Source organism: Canis lupus, chromosome 3, assembly GCF_003254725.2.
Source record: "Canis lupus dingo isolate Sandy chromosome 3, ASM325472v2, whole genome shotgun sequence".
Classification (NCBI taxonomy): Eukaryota; Metazoa; Chordata; class Mammalia; order Carnivora; family Canidae; genus Canis; species Canis lupus.
The window spans coordinates 70,874,327-70,894,089 of NC_064245.1; the positions used below are offsets into that span (position 1 = coordinate 70,874,327).

Below are 19,763 nucleotides of genomic sequence, written 5' to 3' on the forward strand. Positions count from 1 at the left end.
TACTGTCGGGCTCATTCAGCTGGGACCGACTCGGGGAGGGGTGGCGCCGAAGCCTGCAGGCAGGACTGGCAGCAGGCCAGATTCATTTGACCGACACCGAACTAGGCCTTGGGCTTCCAGAGGCCACCAGGTACCCTCCCTACTGTCCGGGAGAACAGATGGGTAAGTCCCAGCTGGAGCCCCATGCCGTCACCAGGCCTGCGCTGTTCTCGCTCAGCAGGTGACGGCAGCAGAGGCGGTGTGTGCCATGGAAAAACGGCCGCTCAGGCCTTGATAGCAGGTGCTGGGCTCAGCCTGGGTGTCAGGGAAGCTTCCCAAGGCACCATGTCCCTCCCCCACCCCCCCGAGTCCTGAGGAGTGAGGAGGAGAAGGGCATGGAGGGCCATGAATGAGGACAGTACACAGAAGGCAAAATGTAGGGACAGCAGCTAGTGAAGAAGTTGGACTTCAGGGACCATGCATGGGGGCAGGCCGTGGTGGAAGGTGAGGGACCCCACTCAGGGCTGTCTGGGTTCCAGCCATCAGGCTGCCGGGCAGGGCAGGGTCCCCATCGTCTGTGAGACGCTGGGACAGGCAAAGGAGCAGTGGCCTGTCACTTGTCCTGGGCAGCTATGGCTCTCTGACCAGGGGGTGCCCAGGTGAGCCCAGACACACACACCAGGCCGGAACAGCAGGCCTCACCGCTGGGGGATCACATCTGTCTGATCCCCCTGTTCTGGCAAGCAGAACGGGAAGGGCCTCTGTGACCACAGCCATCAGACCTGGGGAGGGTGGCGGCTGAGCTGTGGGTGGTTCCAGAGCTCGCCATCATTTCCCGGCAGAGGCCCACGGTCCCGCCCCAGCCTAGCAATCCGGCTCCAGGAAACTCTGCTCAAACAAGCTCAGGGACTGTGGACCACAGGCTCCAGGCAGCCTTGTTCTGGACCCTTCCTCCATTCAGACATGGACTGAGGGGTCCTCAGAGAGCACCTCTGGCGGACGTGAGCCTCTGGAAAGGCTGGGCAGTGACGGACCCAGGCAGGCAGCAGTGGCGTGTCCCACTGTGCTGTGTGCCCGAAGATGCTATATTTGGAATCCAGAGAATCCAAATTATTTACTTCTAAATGAAAATGATAATGAGACATTCCTCCTTGTGTCACTGATGGGTCATATCTGACTGCTTTGAGCAGGAACACCGACCGCCCCAGAGTGGCTTCAACCAGTATGATGTTCTTTCTCACGTGGAAAAGTGAATCAATCAGGGAAATGCAGTAGATCACCCAGCCGTGGGGAGGACCCCTTAGAGATCTGTGGCTGTGGATTTGAAGTGAGGCCGGCACAGTTAACAGGAGTTGGCAAAATAAAGAGAGCAGAGTCTTTTCCCAGACGGGGGGAGTCCAGGATCCGCACGTGCAGAAGCTGCAGGAGACGGGAAAGAAGACGGCTGGCTGTAGGGGGTGTTGTGGGCTTGGGGTCGGGGCTGCGGTTCCTGTTCTTGTCTCCCTCCCTCTCTACTCACCTGAGCTGCACCCCCGCCCCGGGAGCCCCCGCTGGCTGGTAGGCTAGCTCCCACCTGCCACATGCAGCGATCCAGGTGGAGGGCCTGGCTGCGTCCCGCCGGATGCTGTCTGAGTGCCATGTCGACCCCTCCACGTCCAACCCTATTCCTGCTCCACGGTGAACGTGGGAAAGGAGCCACGTCACATCCAGCACAGTCCTTGCTGCTGCAATTCCTCATCTGTACAAATGCCTGTGAGGAGTCCCTTCATAAGGCACTTTGCCCCAAGCCAAGACTTTTCTTTTTAAACCAAGAAAAAAATGGGACCCCGTTCTGCAACCCTGTGTTTGAAGCACCTGCCACATGGACACTTGAGTAGCTGGAACGTTAAACCTTCCTATCTGACATCCGCCGCTGATGGCCAGTGGCCTGACCAGGGAGGGGATGCCGAGATGCTGAGCCGGGCTCCCCTTCATGCTGGCTGGGGCCACACACCCACCCCGGGCAGCCCAGGCCATCAGCTCACGGCAGATTGGCCGGCTCCACATGCACTGTTGCACGCTCCTGCTGAGCAGAGGGCCACAAAAGTGAATAGAAGGAGGCATCCCGGTCACAGGAGCACACATCACAATCCCTGGGGGACTGGGGGGGGGGTGTTATTAGCATTTAGAATTGCTGCACCTGTTGTGGGTTGAATTGTGTCCCCTAAAAAGATACACTGAACTTCTAGCCTCTAGTACCTTAGAATGTGACCTCGTTTGGACATCAGGGTTGTTACAGATGTAATTATTTAAGATGATGTCATTTTGGAGTTGGGGGCTGGTCATCCAATATGACCGGTGTCCTAATAAGAAAGGCCCAGACACAGGGATAAAGCCACATGGAGACAGAGGCAGGAATGCCAGGGGCGCCAGCTGCCACCAGAAGCTGGGAGAGAGGCCTAGACCAGATCCTCTCTCAGCCTATAGGAGGAACCAATCCGTCCGCCACCCTGACGTCAGATTTCTGGCCTCCAAGAGGCAATACATTTCTGTTGTTGTAAGCCCCCCAGATGGTGGTGATGTGTTACAACACCTAAGAAAATGGATACTGCACCCTCTGAGTCAGAAGCTGAACAAATAGGCCTGGTGATCTGATGTTCTTGGTGTCGTGCAGATACCTCATAGTTTGAGAACTTCTCCTGAGAGACACCAAGTGTGCCCAAACAGGGCCTCCTCTGGTTGATTCTGAGCTGGTCATAAGAATCCCTAACACTGCAAACCGTCCAGCCCTCTGTCTTCCCTGCTATGGGGTAGAGACCTGCAGCTCTGAGCCCTTACGGGCTTAAGGGTGCTCCCAAGGACCTCGCCCCTGCACAGCTCCCTGGCCCCTGCACAGACCCTGTGTGCTTCCTCAGCTAGAATGCACTCTTGAGCAGAGAAAAGCTCCCCCAGCCCCTCTTGCAGTGAGGAAGTCATCCTCAGCATGTAGTGCCCAGGGGACACGGGTGGGCAGCAACCATACCAGCTCCTGTAGGGGATTCTCATTCAGTCCTTTAACAGAAAGCTGTAATCTTGGACTGGACCCTGAGTCCCCAAAGCAGATCTAGCAGGACTGGTGCCCTCAGGATGCTGTCAGCTAGCAGGGGTGATGCTGGGATGCAGACAGACACAGCCTGCTGTGGGGACGTGGAGGACATGCCCTGGGTCTGACTCTCTGGACCTTAGCTTCTAAACAGAGAGCAAAATTATAATTAGCACTGCCTAATTTTCTAGAAGCACAGCTTATTACTGTTTTATGGTCTCAACTGGCTGAAGGCCTCCACACCAGGTGAAACATCTGCTTCCAGGGCCTTGGCAGCTGACGCTTACACTAGTTTGAGAAATACTAATGGGTTGTGTCCTCCTATTTTTGGCTAAAGATATGAGTGCAGTTTTTCCAAAAGGTCTTTTCAATAGCATATGACAGAGTTTTCCAGGATAAGGAGCCCCTGGTGAGAACGGAGTTTCAGGAGCTGAATTTTCTATCTGTGATATTTTGTAAAGAAGTCAACGTGCTTAAAATCACATTAAAGCTACATTTGAAGGCCCTGAAAACATTATATTTAAAAAATCGAATACTGCATTTGTTATACTTAATAGTATTATTAATAATAAGAGGTGACATTCATATGTGATTTTATGGTTTGAGAGCCTGTTTCTTTGATCTAGATTTCTCATCCTCGGTCCTATTGACATTTGGTGACTACTGACACCAATTTTTTGAGGCAGGGACTGTCCCTTGCATTGTAGGATGTTCACCAGCATCTGTGGCCTCTGCCCAGTACATACAGGTAGCACCTCTGTAGTTGTGACGATCCCAAACTAGCCTCAGACATTGGCCGATGTTCCCCAACAGGCAGGTCCCCCTGGTTAGGAGTCACTGCTTTGATCTTTACTTCCCACACTTCCTGAGGTGCGTATTATTAGTATTTCCAACATCCACAGCTCTGAACTGGAATATGAAGGACTTAAAGTCTAATCTTCCATCCCCTAGATTCTGGGCTCTTTGTGCTGCATGCGCTTTACCCCAGCTGTTTAGCAGATGTTTATTCAGGGTCAGATGCACAGCCAGGAGCAAGCCCCTGTTCCTCCTGGGGCTCACACTCCAGTACAAGTAAAAGCAGCTCACACTGCTCCTGTAATTGTGAGGGGGTGCTTTCTGCACGTGGTGTCTTTGAGGTGTCTCTCCAATGTATCCTGGTGGGGCAGTGGCTTGCATGGAGCAGAGGGCCATGGGGGCACACTTTCTTGGGGAGCCCACTCTATGCCAGGCAGTGTGTACATCCATCCTCTGAGCCAAGTACTTTTATTTCCACCTGCTGTAGGTGAAGAAGGGCAGGTTGAGGGCACATGGCTAAGAGGGGGCAGGACTGGGGTTCCAGGGAGGTAATCAGGCTCTGGATTTACCAAGCACTAAATCAAAATGCAAAACAGCCCCTTCCCTTGCACATTCAATGTTGAACAGCGGATTTCTACTAGCTGCGTAGATATGGTCTGTCGGTGAGCCCGGACACTACAGGTACAAGATTGTACAAATGAACATGACAGCAGTCTGTCCTCCTTACCCATCCTGAGACAGCACAACAGCAGCAAGCCACCGCCAGGCTCAGCTGGGGACAAGGATGTGATGCCTGGACCAAAGCCACAGAGAGATAAACAATCAAAACGTGTTTAAAAATCTGTGACCTCATCCAACCAGGTGGCCTCCCTGGAGGACCCCAGCAGGGAGTCAGGGGCCCTCTGTTGTGGCCTGGAGCCACTGGGGGATGGAGGCCAAGAAGCATGAAGTTATGATTCATTTCAGGCTTGGGGACTGGATGAACAGGGCAGACCCTCGTCCTACTGCCCTGTGCTGAGCACAGGGGCGGGGGTGATCCCAGCTTCTCTGTGCCTCAGGCTCCCCTTCAAGGGCCGGACTTGGTACCAGTGATCCTTGACTCTACAAGGTCTGTGCCACCTGCAGAGTTCCTTGACATCACTCTGATTTCTTCAGCACCCTGTGGGGAAGGCAGGGAAGGGTAAAGCCTGCATCTTGCAGATTAATCAGTAAAAGGGGGACCTTCTCCACTGGCACATCTCCTAGCCATGGCACATTCCCTAGCCCTATCACTAGGAAGAGGCCAACATCAAGGACCCTGCCTTCTGAAGTCAAGGCCAACCACATTTAGGTTCTCTCCAGTCTTTGAGATTCCAATTGTGTGGTCCACACGTCATTTATAGATGAGGATAGGCAGTCAAGAGAGCCAACAAACAGCTGAGAGCACCTCTATTCCAACCTATGGAGCTGGAGAGCACCCTGCAGCCATCTGCTCATTCCGTTCTCATTGCAGTTCTGTTCATAGGATTATTTTCTCCCGTTTCACAGTTAGAAAAACTGATAAAAGCCTACTTCTGACTCTTGTGGCATCTCTGAATCTCGGAAAGGCTAGAGGCTTTACTGCCCCGTGAGGTGAAGGGGAAGTTCCCAGGTGACCCTCCTTGGGTGAGGCCAGGCTTTCTGGGATCACTGCTCCACTAAGCCAGGTGGCACCTTCCCAAAGCCCAGGAAGATGGCCAGGGAGAACCAGCTCAGCGACCTGGAACAGCAGGAGGAACTTCAGCCACAGGTGAAGATGGCCAAGCAGGTGCTGGGATTGTAGAATCCTGATAGTTCTATGAAAACTCTAGATCAATCACCCGGGAGTCAGGGCCCTCTGCCAATTCCATCAAGGCAAAGTGCAGCCTGCTTGCGAAGTGGCTCCCAATCCTGGCACCTTCCCTGAAGCCAGTGAAAGACCCCGGAAAATACAATGTGGCGGATTTCTGGTGGGCTGAGGTGTGAGACGCCATCCCTGACATATGGCCCTGCATCCCCACAACCCGGCTTCTCTTAGAAGTGTCTGCTGTCATTGGTCTGCTCAGACTTTTATTATTTAAAGTCCCTTCTTCTTTCCCTTTCGACCGGTTCTCCACAGTGAGACAGAGGTACCCTGTTTTGTGGAGGAATATTTAGAGGCCTTATTAAATCTGTTATGGAATGAGGCTGTGTATGAATTTGAAAATTATAAATAGGATCTAATGGTCTGTTTTGAAATAAATATTGTTGCTGTTGTTGTAATCCTGGTCTAATTTTCTCTCTGTTACATCTAAATATCTCATTGCCAATCAAATGAAATAATACTATCACTATGTGACTATACTGCAAACCTGTTCTGTGCCAGGGGCATCTACATTTTATCTAAAAGAAATCCTCACCACAGCCTTGATTTGTAAATGTTGGCATCTCAGAGAAGGAGTCATTTGCCTGAGGTCAGCAGTCAGTGATTTACAGAGTTGGGATCCCATCTAGGTCCGGGGTGGCTCGATCTCGTGTTTTTATGACCACACTACTCTGGCTCTCACCTTTAACTTTTTATAAATGTCAAAACTAATTAAAATATCCAAGTGAAGCAAAGGAACGGCATTGCTCAGAAGGTATGGGAAAAAATGGAATATATACAGTAGGATGGTCTGAACCTACTGGGGGCAATTGGCAGCTTTTCTTAAGGCCCTTACTGACCATTTCCTCTACTGAACGCAGCTTGGGGGCTGCCCCCAGTCTTCCTATGGAGAAGCCTCAGATTTTCTGCCTGAAATGCCTTGTTTGTAGGTTGCCTGTGGATCTTAAAAGGATGTGATAAACTCCTGCACTGCCCCCACCCTCCACTGCTATATTTGAAAATCCAGTCTTTGCAGAAGTAATCAAGTCAAGATGATGTCAAACTGGATGAAGGACCATAAATCCAATGACTGGGGTCTCAAGAAGGACAAGGATGTCAAAGACAGGGGCAGAGACCAGAGTGATGCAGCCACAGTCCAGGGGTTGCCCAGGATTGCTGGCAACCACTGGAAGCTGGAAGAGACAAGGAAGGATTTTCCTACCAGAGCCCTCCTGACACCTTCATTGCAGACTTCTGGCCTCCAGAACTCGAGAGAATATATTTCACCCAGTGGCCAGTAGTTTGTCAGACAGCCCTGAGAAACACGCACACCTTCCAGGAATTAATCAAGGTTCCATGACTGGCAGCCATTTAACCCTTGATTCCTCCCAAATTTTAACCAGAATTTTCAGCCTGCCTATTAAGCCTCAGAAAAGTTATTTTATAAATATTGCAAAATAAATACAAGTTGCAGTGACTTTGAAAGTATGGGCATTTGACACATATATAAATTAGCGATACTTTAATAAATTTAATAACCATCCATGTACATCCCATTGCTTCACCTGGAAAAAGTGTGGCCCTGGGAGGTCATAGAGACAGGTGCCAGCATCAATGCAGGATTCTTGGAGACTGTCGTGGCTGCAAGTAAGGAACCAAAAAAGCAAGGTTAAACAGGATGCACTGGGAGGGGGCGCTCCTGTGGCCACAGGGAGGGCTGGGGTGCAAGAGGACCCCAAGGTCGCTGGCATCCAGGCCAGGATGCACTCATTCCTCCTCCCAGTGGTTTCTGCTTCTTTGCACATTGAAGCCATTTTCTTTTACTGTGAAGACACAGTATTGAAAGCTCCAGAGCCTCTCAGCTCTATCCCCAAACTCAAGAAAGTAGATGAAAGATGAAACAGAGAGAAAGTAAGAGAAGATTTTCCATATCTCAAATTCTAGCATCCCAGAGAATGGCTCTGATTGGCTCAGCTTGAGTCAGGTGACATTCCTGGACTAATCCAATCTAGCCAGCAGAGGAGGACTCTGATTGGTACACCTTGGGTCAAGTGCCTGCCCTTTCCCAATCAGTAGCTAGGAACCAGGGAGGTGAGATCTATAAAAGGGCAGCAGCTGCTGTCAGAGGGCAGAGGTGACATAATGTCAGTCCTCTCCGCCGGGAGAGTGGAGTTGGCAATGTCGGGTTAACTGAGTCCAAGGAGTGACAGATAGTGAGGGCTAGAGACACCTGCACCCCAATGTTTATAGCAGCAATGTCTACAATAGTTAAACTGTGGAAGGAGCCTCGGTGTCCATGGAAAGATGAATGGATAAAGAAGGTGTGGTCTATGTATGCAATGGAATATTACTCAGCCATTAGAAAGGATGAATACCCACCATTTGCTTTGACATGGATGGAACTGGAGGGTATTATGCTGAGTGAAGTAAGTCAATCGAAGAAGGACAAACATTACATGGTCTCACTCATACGGGGAATATAAAAAATAGTGAAAAGGATTATAGGGGAAAGGAGAGAAAATGAGTGGGAAAAATTAGAGAGGGTGACAAAACATGAAAGACTCCTAACTCTGAGAAACGAGCAAGGGAGGTGGAAGGGGAGGTGGGCAGGGAGATGGGGTGACTGGGTGATGGGCACTGAGGGGGGCACTTGATGGGATGAGCACCGGGTGTTATGCTATATGTTGGCAAATCGAACTCCAATAAAAAATATACCAAGAAAAATAAATAAAAAGATAGTGAGGGCTAGGGCAGATGAATAAAGAAAACACAGGCGATCCCATTGGCTTCCCATCTGACCTCCTCTTCTTCTGGGCAGGTGAAACACAGTAACTGTACCTGGATGGGGGCAGGAAGGGTAAGGGGATGGACAGGGCTGGCTGCCCAGGCAAAGAGATGGGCAACCCCCTAACTCAGACCTCTCAACCTTCAAAGAGCTCATTCTTGTCTGGAGCCACGGGGTTTCCCCATAGGAACTCTGCATTCCAGAACTGCACTGAGGGCATTGGTCACCCACAGAACAGTGTCTGGATCTCCAGATTCCCCCTGTCAAACCCCAAATCTCAGGGGCTTACAACAAAGGTTTGTTTCTTACTCATGCTATATGTCTACAGAGGTCATGTGAGGGGGTGCTGCTCCCACATCACCCTCATCCTCCTCACCCTAGGACCCAGCCTGAAGGAAGCAGCATTTCTGGAACATCACAGTGACAGAGGAAAGAGACTTTGAGAGGGTCTGGCATCGGCACTGCTTCAGCCTGCTGGTGGCATTTCTCCTCACTCTCTCGTTGGGCAGAACTATTCCCACGGCCTGCCCAGCCCCAGAGCCCGGAACTGAGATCCTTCCAGGTGCAGGGAAAGGGGCAGGTCACACTGGGGAGCACTATGAGGAAAGCCCACCCATTAGGCCTTTCTTGTGCACCCAAGTCAAAGGGGACCCAACATGTCTCACCCGCAAGGCAGCTCGAACACAGATTATCAGCCTCACCTCTAAATCTAGAGAGAAATCTGCTCATGCAGGTGTGCAGGCAGAGACACGAGGCTGGGAAGGTGGGAAGAGCAAAGTCCTCCCCTTGAGCCTGAGCTCAGGTCTGACAAGTGATGTGACCTACCACCAGCTGCTCATCTTTGGGTGTCCTCTTCTCGTCCTCACCAGGGGTATTGTGAATTCTTCTCCAGGAGGTGGACGTAGGTATTCAGTGAGGAGGTGTTGAATGGGAACACGCTCAGTACATCTCAGTCTCCATCACTCAGAAACCTGAGGCTGCCAACCCTTCCGTTTCCCCGAGTGATCTGTTTGCAAAGGGACGTAGAGGGGGAGACACAGTAAGGTAATCCGCTGCATCTTGCCAAATCCCCCCCTGGTATAGCGGGCCCCATCCAAAGGCTCCCTCAAATACGTTTGCTTTAGGCAACAGCAGATAAAACTGACGGAATTTTAATGCTTCTGGCCAGAGGCTGTTATTGAATTTGTGAGATAAGGATGGCACACAAGGCGATCTTCCCAGTAAGTGATGAGGTTCGAAAGCAGAACGGCCGGTTGTACTGAGTTTTCACTTAAGGAAGAGTCTTTCTGATCTTGTGGGAGCCTGGAAGATGTTTTCTCAGAATCCCAGAGGAAATACTCCAAGGAGACACGACTTGAAAGGGCCCTCTGTGTCCCACTGCTCCCACACACTGGCTAGCGCAGTGGATTGGGGCTTCACGGAAGCAGGGTTTCCACCTGGGCTCCACAAGAGAGGGGAAAGGGGGAGACCATTGGGGACAGGGCGACCTCAGCAGGGACAGCGACCTTACAGTGCTCTCAGCTGCTCAAGGAGACCATGCAAGGAGAGCAGTTAGATGCCCTAACTTAACTCCCCTTGCTCCTCCTGACCCCTGTGGAGGCTCCCCACTGGCAATGCGAGCTGAAGCTGGGGGCTTGGGAGCCTTTGATAAGCACCCTTCCCTCCCACAAGTTAGACTCCCAAGCCCTGAGCAGCGGGACTGAGTGAACCCAGGGGACGATGGGAGATGGTCAGCCCAGAGGGCGTCCAAGAATTGAAGAGAGAGAATAATTCTAGAAAACACATCAAAGGCCAGAAGGGGAGCAGCTGTCACACAGCAGAATCCTCAGTTTCTTTTCTAGGTGGAAGAAGTTTCTAAGGGTCTGAGCTCTTCCCCCGTGCAGGGGGTCGTCTTGGGGGGGGGGGAGGACAGCAGGGTTCTGCTGAGAGTGGTCTGCTTAGGGATGCTAGAGAAGGGATTTCGCAGTGTACACACAGGGGACTGCTTTCTTCCCGTCAACAGCCGCCTCCCGACCCTAACCTAATAACCTTCGCTCAGTTGGGTATGTGACCTTCCAGAACTTTTTTTTTTTAAGATTTTATTTATTTATTTATTTATTTATTTATTTATTTATTTATTTATTTATGAGAAACAGAGAGAGAGAGGCAGAGACAGGCAGAGGGAGAAGCAGGCTCCCTGTGGGGAACCCGACACGGGACTTGATCCCAGGACCCGGGATCACAACCTGAACCAAAGGCAGACACTCAACCACTGAGCCACCCAGGCGTCCCCAGAATTCTCTTCCAACTTCAACTCTGGTTTTTATGAACCACAGGGAAGCATTATACATAACAGCTAAGAACACAGACTCTGTTGTCATGCTGCCTGGCATTGAATACTGACACTTGCTCGCTTTGTGACCTTGGATCTCACATTAGTGCCTCAGTCTCCTCATCTGCACAATGGGATGTAAATATCTACTTTCTACGGTGGTTGTTAGGACAAGTGAGTTAACACAGGTTAAATACTTAACAGCCTTTGCCACATAATCAGCACTACCCAAGTGTTTGCTAATATAATTCATTGTATACAAAATTATCAGACCATATCCATTAAGTGCTGTGTCAAACATCATTTTGCCTTGACATTTTTTTGCCTTAATATTTTTTTAAAGATTTATTTATTTATTCATTCAGAGAGACAGAGACATAAGCAGAGGGAGAAGCAGGCTCCATGCAGGAAGCCCGACGCGGGACTCGATCCAGGGTCTCCAGGACCATGCCCTGGGCTGCAGGCGGCCCTAAACCGCTGTGCCACCAGGGTTGCCCTGCCTTAATATTTTTAATTAACACATTCACACACAGTAACAACCTATCCCAACTCCCTCAGCTACAAGAGAAAAAGCTCCATGCACGTTAGCTCATGTGAATTGTTGCCCACAAGGGCCATGACTCCCCAGTTCTGCAAATGGCAATCCAATTTTTGTCCAGCTAGGACACCCTGTTGCTTCATTTAATTACAACAGCCTTCTTTCCCCCTTGGGATGTTGGCACAACCTGCCAACCTGGGCAAACACCCTGCTAATAAAAGATGGGCATTTATTCCTTTGTTGGCGCACCCATCCTCCTGGCACCTGTGGTTTGTGTACCTGCCAAGGGCTGGGTGCTGTGCTGGGTGTTGTGAAGACACAGATGCCATGCTGTGGCCCCCTCCAGTGGGTGAGAGACACACAATAAGACAGGAGACCTGGTTCAAGTCTCCAGTTCCATGTCCTGGCCTTCCCTGGTTTGTGAGCTCCTCGGCAGTGCGCCACAACTGCTGGGGGTGGATTCTCTCTTACTCAGCCTGCTGTCCTGTTCCATCCACTTCTGGGTCCTGACCCTCAGCCACTCTATATATATCCCATTCCAGCACGTCCTCTCCCTCCTCTTCTGCCCTGACCCCTCTCCACCCAGAAAGTGGCCTGCAGAGCCATCTCTGGGGACCCCCTTGCTGGGAGACATTCATCAGAATTATGGCTGCAAGTTAAGTTTTACTCATTGATCCTCAGTTTCCCCATCTGCAAAAGGAGAGTATCTGCACATTGTGATCATCATCTTGAAAATAGTTGCCCTTTGCCTGGGTGGCTCAGGTGGTTAAGCATCTACATTTGGCTCAGGTCATGGTCCCAGGGTCCTGGGATCGGGCCCTAGGTCAGGTTCCCTGCTCAGTGGGGAGTCTGCTTCTCCCTCTGCCCCCCAACCCTCCCAGCCTAGCTCATGTGCTCTCTCTCAAATCAATAAATAAAATATTTTTTAAAGAAATAGCTGCCCTTGCCCGGGTGGCTCAGAGGTTTAGCATCGCCTTCAGCCCAGGTTGTAATCCTGGAGACCCAGGATTGAGTCCCACGTCAGGCTCCCTGCATGGAGCCTGCTTCTTCCTCTGCCTGTGTCTCTGCCTCTCTCTGTGTCTCTCATGAATAAATAAATAAAATATTTTTAAAAAATAGCTGCCCTTTATAAAGGACCTGCTACAGGACAGACAGACAGCACACAGTGGTTCATGTTCTTCTGTCCCTGTGTTACAAGTGAGGAGAGGGGGGTTTGAAGAAGTGTGTGCCCAGCCCCTAGGCCAGTGATGGCAAAGCTGGGCCCCTGGGACGGCCAGCCCTGCACTCCCCCACTACACCACTCTGCCCCTCCATCCACGTTTCTGCACGAGCCAGGAAACATCCACAGGGAGAGCCAGTGGAATGCTGGGAATAGGTGTGAAAGCAGTTCGTGCTGACTTCATAAACGAAAACCGGGCTCTCACAGCAGAGGCCAGGCCTCGCCTCCGGAAAGTGCATAGCAGATGAGTGTTGGTATTAAGTGGACTCCATCCTGCGTGTGTGAAGTAGCTGGAGTTGCAATTTGATTGCTAATCATTTTATTTTACTCTTCTGAAATATTTTGCCTTTGAAAAATGCCTCGAGCCTGATTTATTACAAATTTTAATGTGTGTCCTACTCTCCTTGGTAGAGGTTCAGTGTCTCAGAGCGCTTCCTTCTGGCATCTGATGGTGGAGTTTGAGAGATTGAGGGAACTTGTGGCTGTCACTCAGAATTCCGGCCACAAAGCTGAGAATTAATGTGATAAGTTGGCTGAGAAAATTAAACGTTCCTGCCATTGCAGAGATAACCGACCAATTTGCATCAGCAGACTTGAGCTCTGCCTAGTAGGATATGTAAAATCCTTTTTCATTTCCTCTTGAGTTACAGATAACTGGACTGTGGGCTAGTCATGGAGGTGAGCTCTCAGGGCCACAGTCATAATGGTTTCATATCCGTCTTGGTTCGAAGATTCCTATTTAAGCAACATGAGCCTTTTAATTCCTTTGGAGCATGGAACGATTTTTCCATGCTCATCCCTTCCCCCCAGGTTAGGATTGAATGGCACAGGAGTCAGTAGAAAGAGCAGGGGTCTTGGAGAACGATATCCCTGGGTCTGAATCCAAACTCCCAAAGTCACATAGCTAATAAGTTGTGGACCCAGGGACAGGAACAGCCTGGCTCTAAGCCGAGGCCTTGTGCTATGCTGCTTCCTTCCAGCAGAAACTTTGTCACAGTGGATATTCACTGTTTGAATATGTCTGGTCCTGCTCCACGCAGCCCCTTCAACTGTGAGCCTCAGACAGTAGGGGAGTGAATGGGTGGGTGAGTGGATGGAAGGTGGAAGCACATTGATAAGATGGGAGGATAGTGGAGGATGGCTGGTTGGATGGATGGGTGGATGGGTGGATGAGCAGAAGATGAATAAATGATAGATGGGGGAGGTGGATGGGGAAATGGAGGTAAATGGGAAGATCAACAGATCTGTATATAGTGAATAGATGAAATGGATGGATGGACAGGTGAATGGGTGGATAATGAGATGAATAAGGACTAAGGGGGAGGATGGATGGATCGATAGATGCGTGGATGATGCATGGATGAGGTAGATGGGTGGGTGTGTATATGGGAGGTGGATGGGTGAGTGGTAAATAGGTAAGTGGATGAGGAGTGGACAGATGGGTTTGGGAATGGGACAAATGAGTGGACATGGAAGTGGGTGTATGGGTGGGTGGGTGTATAGATGGATGGGATAGATGAATGGGCAGATGGGTAAGTAAGTGGATGAATGTAGGGATCAGTGCATAGAAAATGGGCAGATGAGTGGATGGAGAATGGATGGTGAATGGTTGGTGGGTGCGTGGGGGTGCAGATGTAGTGAGAAGAATGCAGGCCTTGGTGCCTCCCAGAACTGGATTAGAATCCCAGCTCCATGTGCTATAGGTGGATGGGTGGAAGCCTATAGAAAGGTCCTTCTTTCTGGATTCAGCCACCTTGGTTCACCCTGAATCTGATGATAGGTTGCCAAGGGGGGATGACCCATACTGACTCATACCTCATTTAATTAATGCTGTAGGGTCCAGTACTCATGGTCACATTATTTTATGTATACATAAAATATGTATGGTGACTTCAAACTGCTAGTTCTACTCTTTAAATAAACTCTGGCCAAAAGAAGCCAAAGTACGTAAACCATCAGCTCCAGAGGATGCTGGTCCATGCTGAACTGTTCTGCTCTACTTTCTTACCTGACTTATGTCCCTTCATTTCAAATCCCTGTCCCTCCCTCCGGCTACCCCCATTCCATAGCAATCCTTAAAGTCCAGCTCAAATGCTGCCTCCTGCAGGAAGCCTTCCCTGATCTACACAAGACTTCTGCATCCATCTCTCTCTCATCCACTCTGTATTATGCAACCTTTGAAGCTATATTTCGGGTCAGAGAAGTACAAGAGTCTAGAGACAGCAAGGCTATCTATGCTATGTTTGAGCACTTAAAATCTTTTTTTTCTCATTCTCTTTTTTTTAATTGAAGTTCGATTTGCCAACATATAGTATAACACCCAGTGCTCATCCCATCAAGTGCTCCCCTCAGTGCCCATCACCCAGTTACCCCGACGCCCCACCCACCTCCCCTTCCACTGCCCCTTGTTCGTTTCCCAGAGTTAGGAGTCTCTCATGTTTTGTCACCCTCTCTAATTTTTCCCACTCATTTTCCTTCCTTTCCCTTTCACTATTTCTTATATTCCCTGTATGAGTGAGACCATATGATGATTGTCCTTCTCCGGTTGACTGGCGTCACTCAGCATAATACCCTCCAGTTCCATCCACGTCGAAGCAGGATATTTGTCGTTTCTAATGGCTGAGTAATATTCCATTGTATACATAGACCACATCTTCTTTATCCATTCATCTTTCGATGGACACCGAGGCTCCTTCCACAGTTTGGCTATTGTGGACACTGCTGCTATGAACGTTGGGGTTCAGGTGTCCCCAGTGCATCTGTATCTTTGGGGTAAATCCCCAGCAGTGCAATTGCTGGGTTGTAGGGCAGGTCTATTTTTAACTCTTTGAGGAACCTCCACACAGTTTTCCAGAGTGGTTGCACCAGTTTGCATTCCCACAAACAGTGAGCACTTAAAATCTTAATGGGATTCACCTCTATCCTGTGATATACCCAGAGAATTATGTGGCATTACAATTGTGAACCAAACAGGGAGGTTCTACTTTGGAAGTACAGGCATTTCTCATTTAGTTTCTTAGCCATTTGAGTTTTCCCTAGTTTTGATCTGAGTTTCATTCCAGAGGTACCTCCTAAAGTAGAGGGGAGGACAGAGAAGGGACAGGAGAGGGAGCTTCCTGAGCAGTTCCCAGCCCTGCCCGGGAAGTCCGACCACCCCCTCTGCTGGTACTAGACTCTCCCTCCCCCACTTACTTTATCCTCTGGGTCCCAACCTGTCTTGTGGATGAATGTTGACCCTAACCACCTTTCCCCTTCTGGCTACCTGGATAGCCACAAGCCTTGGGGACAAAGGGGCTGCACACCAGGGCTTCGTCCCTGTGGGAAGACAAAGGGTGGGAGGCAGTGGCCACCAAGTTTGCGGTCTTCAAAATACTGTGTTGCTGCTGCTACTTCAGCATTTCCTGAAGGACTCACTCAAATCCTGACATAATTGCAAACACCAGAGAATCCCACTCAGCACAAGCATGCGTGCACACACTCACACATAGGTCCTGTGACCCGTCAAGGCCACGGACTGTGTGGTAGTCATCCGGGGATCATCTGCAGTGCCCTGGAAGCGTGTGTTTGCTGAGTGAAGTGGCTCTTTCACACACATCAGGCAGCAGGTCTGTGCTCTGTTTGACAGAACCGGCTTATGTGAGAAGTAAATTTGGGCTGAAACCTGTGTCTTTCAGAACAGGCAAGACTGTGGCAATCTTATTATTTCCAGCCCCACAGTAGGGCTGGAATCATCTCTCTGATGATTCCCTTAGCCTTCTCCAAGTGAATGGTTTAATCCTAGGTTCCATAGGAAGGCTAAGTCCCGGAAGACAGCAGCTGGACCAGCGGTGCCTGAGTAGCAAGTACTGAGAGCTGTGTTTTTCCTGTTCTCAGACTTCTTGCTCCTTCCCTACATGTCTCCATTTTATTTTTTGCCTGCCCCATGCACACAGTGACAGTCGTGGGATAGTGCGTGAACCTGAACTTGCAGGTCACAAGGAGAAGGCTCTTGACATCTTAGATCACATGGAGGGTGAGCAGCGGGCCGGCTATTAAGAAATGCAATGTTTAGAATCATGTTCCCTTAACAGTTTGTCGTGGACCATTTCGTAAGGCTGGGTGCTCATCTGTTTGGGTATTTATTTAGTGGATAATTCAATTGGTGTCCATGGCCCCATTGAGACAGTAAACTCCATGAGGACAGAGAAGATGACTCTTCACTCTGCTGGCCAGGGTTTCCCCTGCTCCCTGCCTTGGTGGCTGGTACATCAGTGGGCATTCAATGCATCCACACAAATGAATGATGTGTGGGGCTCATCGCCTACCCTGATGGCGTGAGAACTTAGGCAAATTACAAGCTTGATCTCCTGTAGACCTCACAGGGAGCCATTGGGTGGGAATTGTCATATCCATTATATAGATGGAGAAACTGAAGCTGTGTGTGTTAAATATCTCACAGGAGTGCACCTGACCCAGGCTTTGACCCCAGGCCTGCCTGGCTCCGGGGTACCACACTCTGGGCCAGGGAAAGCATGGGCTGAGGGCTTCCATGCACACCAGGGCCTCGTCCCTGTGGGAAGACAAAGGGTGGGAGGCGGTGGCCACCAAGTTTGCGGTCTTCAAAATACTGTGTTGCTGCTGCTACTTCAGCATTTCCTGAAGGACTCACTCAAATCCTGACACAATTGCAAACATTAGAGAATCCCACTCAGCACAAGCATGCGTGCACACACTCACACATAGGTCCTGTGACCCGTCAAGGCCACGGACTGTGTGGTAGTCATCCGGGGATCATCTGCAGTGCCCTGTTTGCACCAATGCATCTCCTGAGCCTCCCACTGCCCTCTGCTCCACGTCACCATCTCACATCTGTGCTGTGCTTGTTTGCAGGCTGAGGAGGCAGCAGGGGCAGGGCGGCCAGCTCTTGGACACAGAGGGCCGAGAGGGGAGCCAGACCCAGGGCAAGCTCCAGGACGGGTGCAACAACAACATTCTAGCCCATGCCTGCTCCCGCGGCTGCAGCAGCTAAGCCACCACCTACAGCACCTGCCGGGACTGCACAGATCGTCCTGCCCACCGAAAGCCCCTCTCTGTGCCACGATGGTCCCAGTCTCACCCCTGATGACATCAAATGCAGAGAGAGCCCTGAGCTTGTTGCCAAGAAGCCCGGGTTCTGGACCCAGGTGCCTGACAGATTCTCTGCGTGACTTTGGACAACCTTGCCCTTCCTGTGCCTGTTTCTGCATCTGCCAAAGGGGTGAAAACAGCTGTGTCCCACCTCTAACCACAAGGTTATTGGGAGAAACCAGATGGGTAGCAGACATGCAAAACCTGTGACATGAAATTGTTTACACAGGCAAACTACAACCTTGATATTTGAAGTGTGCTCCCATCCCACAAAGCAATTAGGCCATCCCAACTTTGCAGTTTGGTCCATCATGGTGCATCACATAGTACTTTCGAAAATGCAGCCCAACGGCAGAATAAACATCTCTGAGCCTGCCCTTCCGATTGGGAACACGATTCCCAAACCCTGGAGCAAAACCTGAAGAGTCCTCGTTTACCTTCCCTGCGGGGCCAGTCTTTCTGACCCTCGAAGAGGGTGTGGCCTGCACATCAGCCTGGTCCCCTGGGTCTCAATGCTGCAGGTGCATGGCTGCCCTTATTCCCAGAAGACTGCTTCCCACCCATAATTTCAGCAGCTCCCTACCCCCACCTCATACCCTGTGCAGGGATGGCAGGCAGATGCCCCTCGGAAGGACAAGACACTAACCATCAGTCACTCCTCTTGAGTGCCATCAGAGTTCTTCCCAAAACCCAGTCCCACAGCCAAATTAAGTCCCCACCCTCCTTCTAGATGTTTTTCCTGTGAAGGGTGTGAAGTGGTCTCCTCAGCATTGTCTTAAAGAGGGTCGCCAAATGGCATTGATGAGGTGGCCCTGTATAGATGAGTAAAGAAGCATGGGTGACTAGAACAATTCACTCTAGAAGGATGGTGGACTCACCCAAGGAATGACATGTTTGGGGAGCACTCGCCCTCTGAATGCGGAGAAGCTGTAGCACCAGGGACAGAGCTCAGACGTGGAGTCAGGCTCGTTGAGAATCCAGCCCTGCTGTTTACTAACCAGAAGACCTTAGGCAAACTGCATAATCACTTATGTATCATTTTCTTGTTCTAAAGTGGTGATGATAAAACCAGCCTTGCAGGATCATTATAGGGTTCAACAGCATCCGGTGCGTGACGCACCTGGCATGCACCACTCACTAAACTTTAGCCACATTTTGTGGGCATCACCATCATCATCTGAAGAAACTTTGGTCTGTCACTCATTTGGCAGGTCACTTTCTGTAGAAACAAGCTTGGTGTTTAGGATTCCTTGAACTTTTCTTCCTGGAGTCTTCTTCAAACTCTGTCTACCCCTATTCAAGTTTGTTTTTATTTTTTTTCTCCCAACTTCTGGTTTTTACTTTTTACATCATGAATCAATCAATCCTTGGGGCTGTCAATGTCATCTTAGACGTCTTAAGAGAATCATTTTAATGGATGGTGTGGTTTTGTATTTTTATTTTAAAAACAGGAAATGGTCATTATTTTCCTCCTTTGAACCAAGCTTATTTCTCAATTGTGTTGCCCACGTTAAGTCTACTTGTCTTGCACACTTGTCATTCTGTGTCCCCCATCGGCACTGTTCTGTTCCCTCTAGGAAATCACAGGGCTGCTCCTCTCTTCACTATGACCTGGGCAGCACTTCAGATTCCTCACTGGGCTGAGTTCATGAATTAGGGGGCAGGAGCTGGAAGCAGCCCAAGAGACACTGGATTTCCTGGCTGTGTTTGAATCAGTGTTGTTTCTTGTTCAGAATAAACTATTTCTTGGACATTCTTTCTTACAACTTTGTTCTTCTGTGGGGTTGGGTGAGATGGGCAATGTTCCTCTGAGTCAAAAGGCTGAAGCTGAATTAGGAACAGAGAGATGGGAAGGGAAGGACTTTAGTTGGTGATGTCTTTACTCACCAAATAAAACCAAACTTGGCAATTCAAGGCTCCATTCAACTTGATCACAATTTGTATTATTATTATTATTATTATTATTATTATTACCACTTTGAACATCATCATAATTATTATTTTTCAGTATAAAGGTATGATCTATTTATTAGGGGAAAAAACACAGAAAATTTTCCACCTAGAGAGAAACACTCTTAAAATGTCAAATTACAGCACACATGTGGGTGCAACCAACCAACATTTGCTTT

The 19,763-nt window shown here is 49.8% G+C and overlaps 1 protein-coding gene across 1 annotated transcript in view; it reads left to right on the forward strand.

Moving 5' to 3' along the window:
• Window positions 1-19,390, forward strand: part of STK32B (serine/threonine kinase 32B) — a 385,511-nt gene extending 366,121 nt beyond the window's left edge. Inside the window, exon 12 of the mRNA XM_025437605.3 lies at window positions 17,398-19,390. Coding sequence (XP_025293390.1) covers window positions 17,398-17,536 — 139 coding nt within the window. The 3' untranslated portion in view covers window positions 17,537-19,390. The remainder of the gene's footprint in view (window positions 1-17,397) is intronic.
• Window positions 19,391-19,763: the final 373 nt, after the last annotated feature.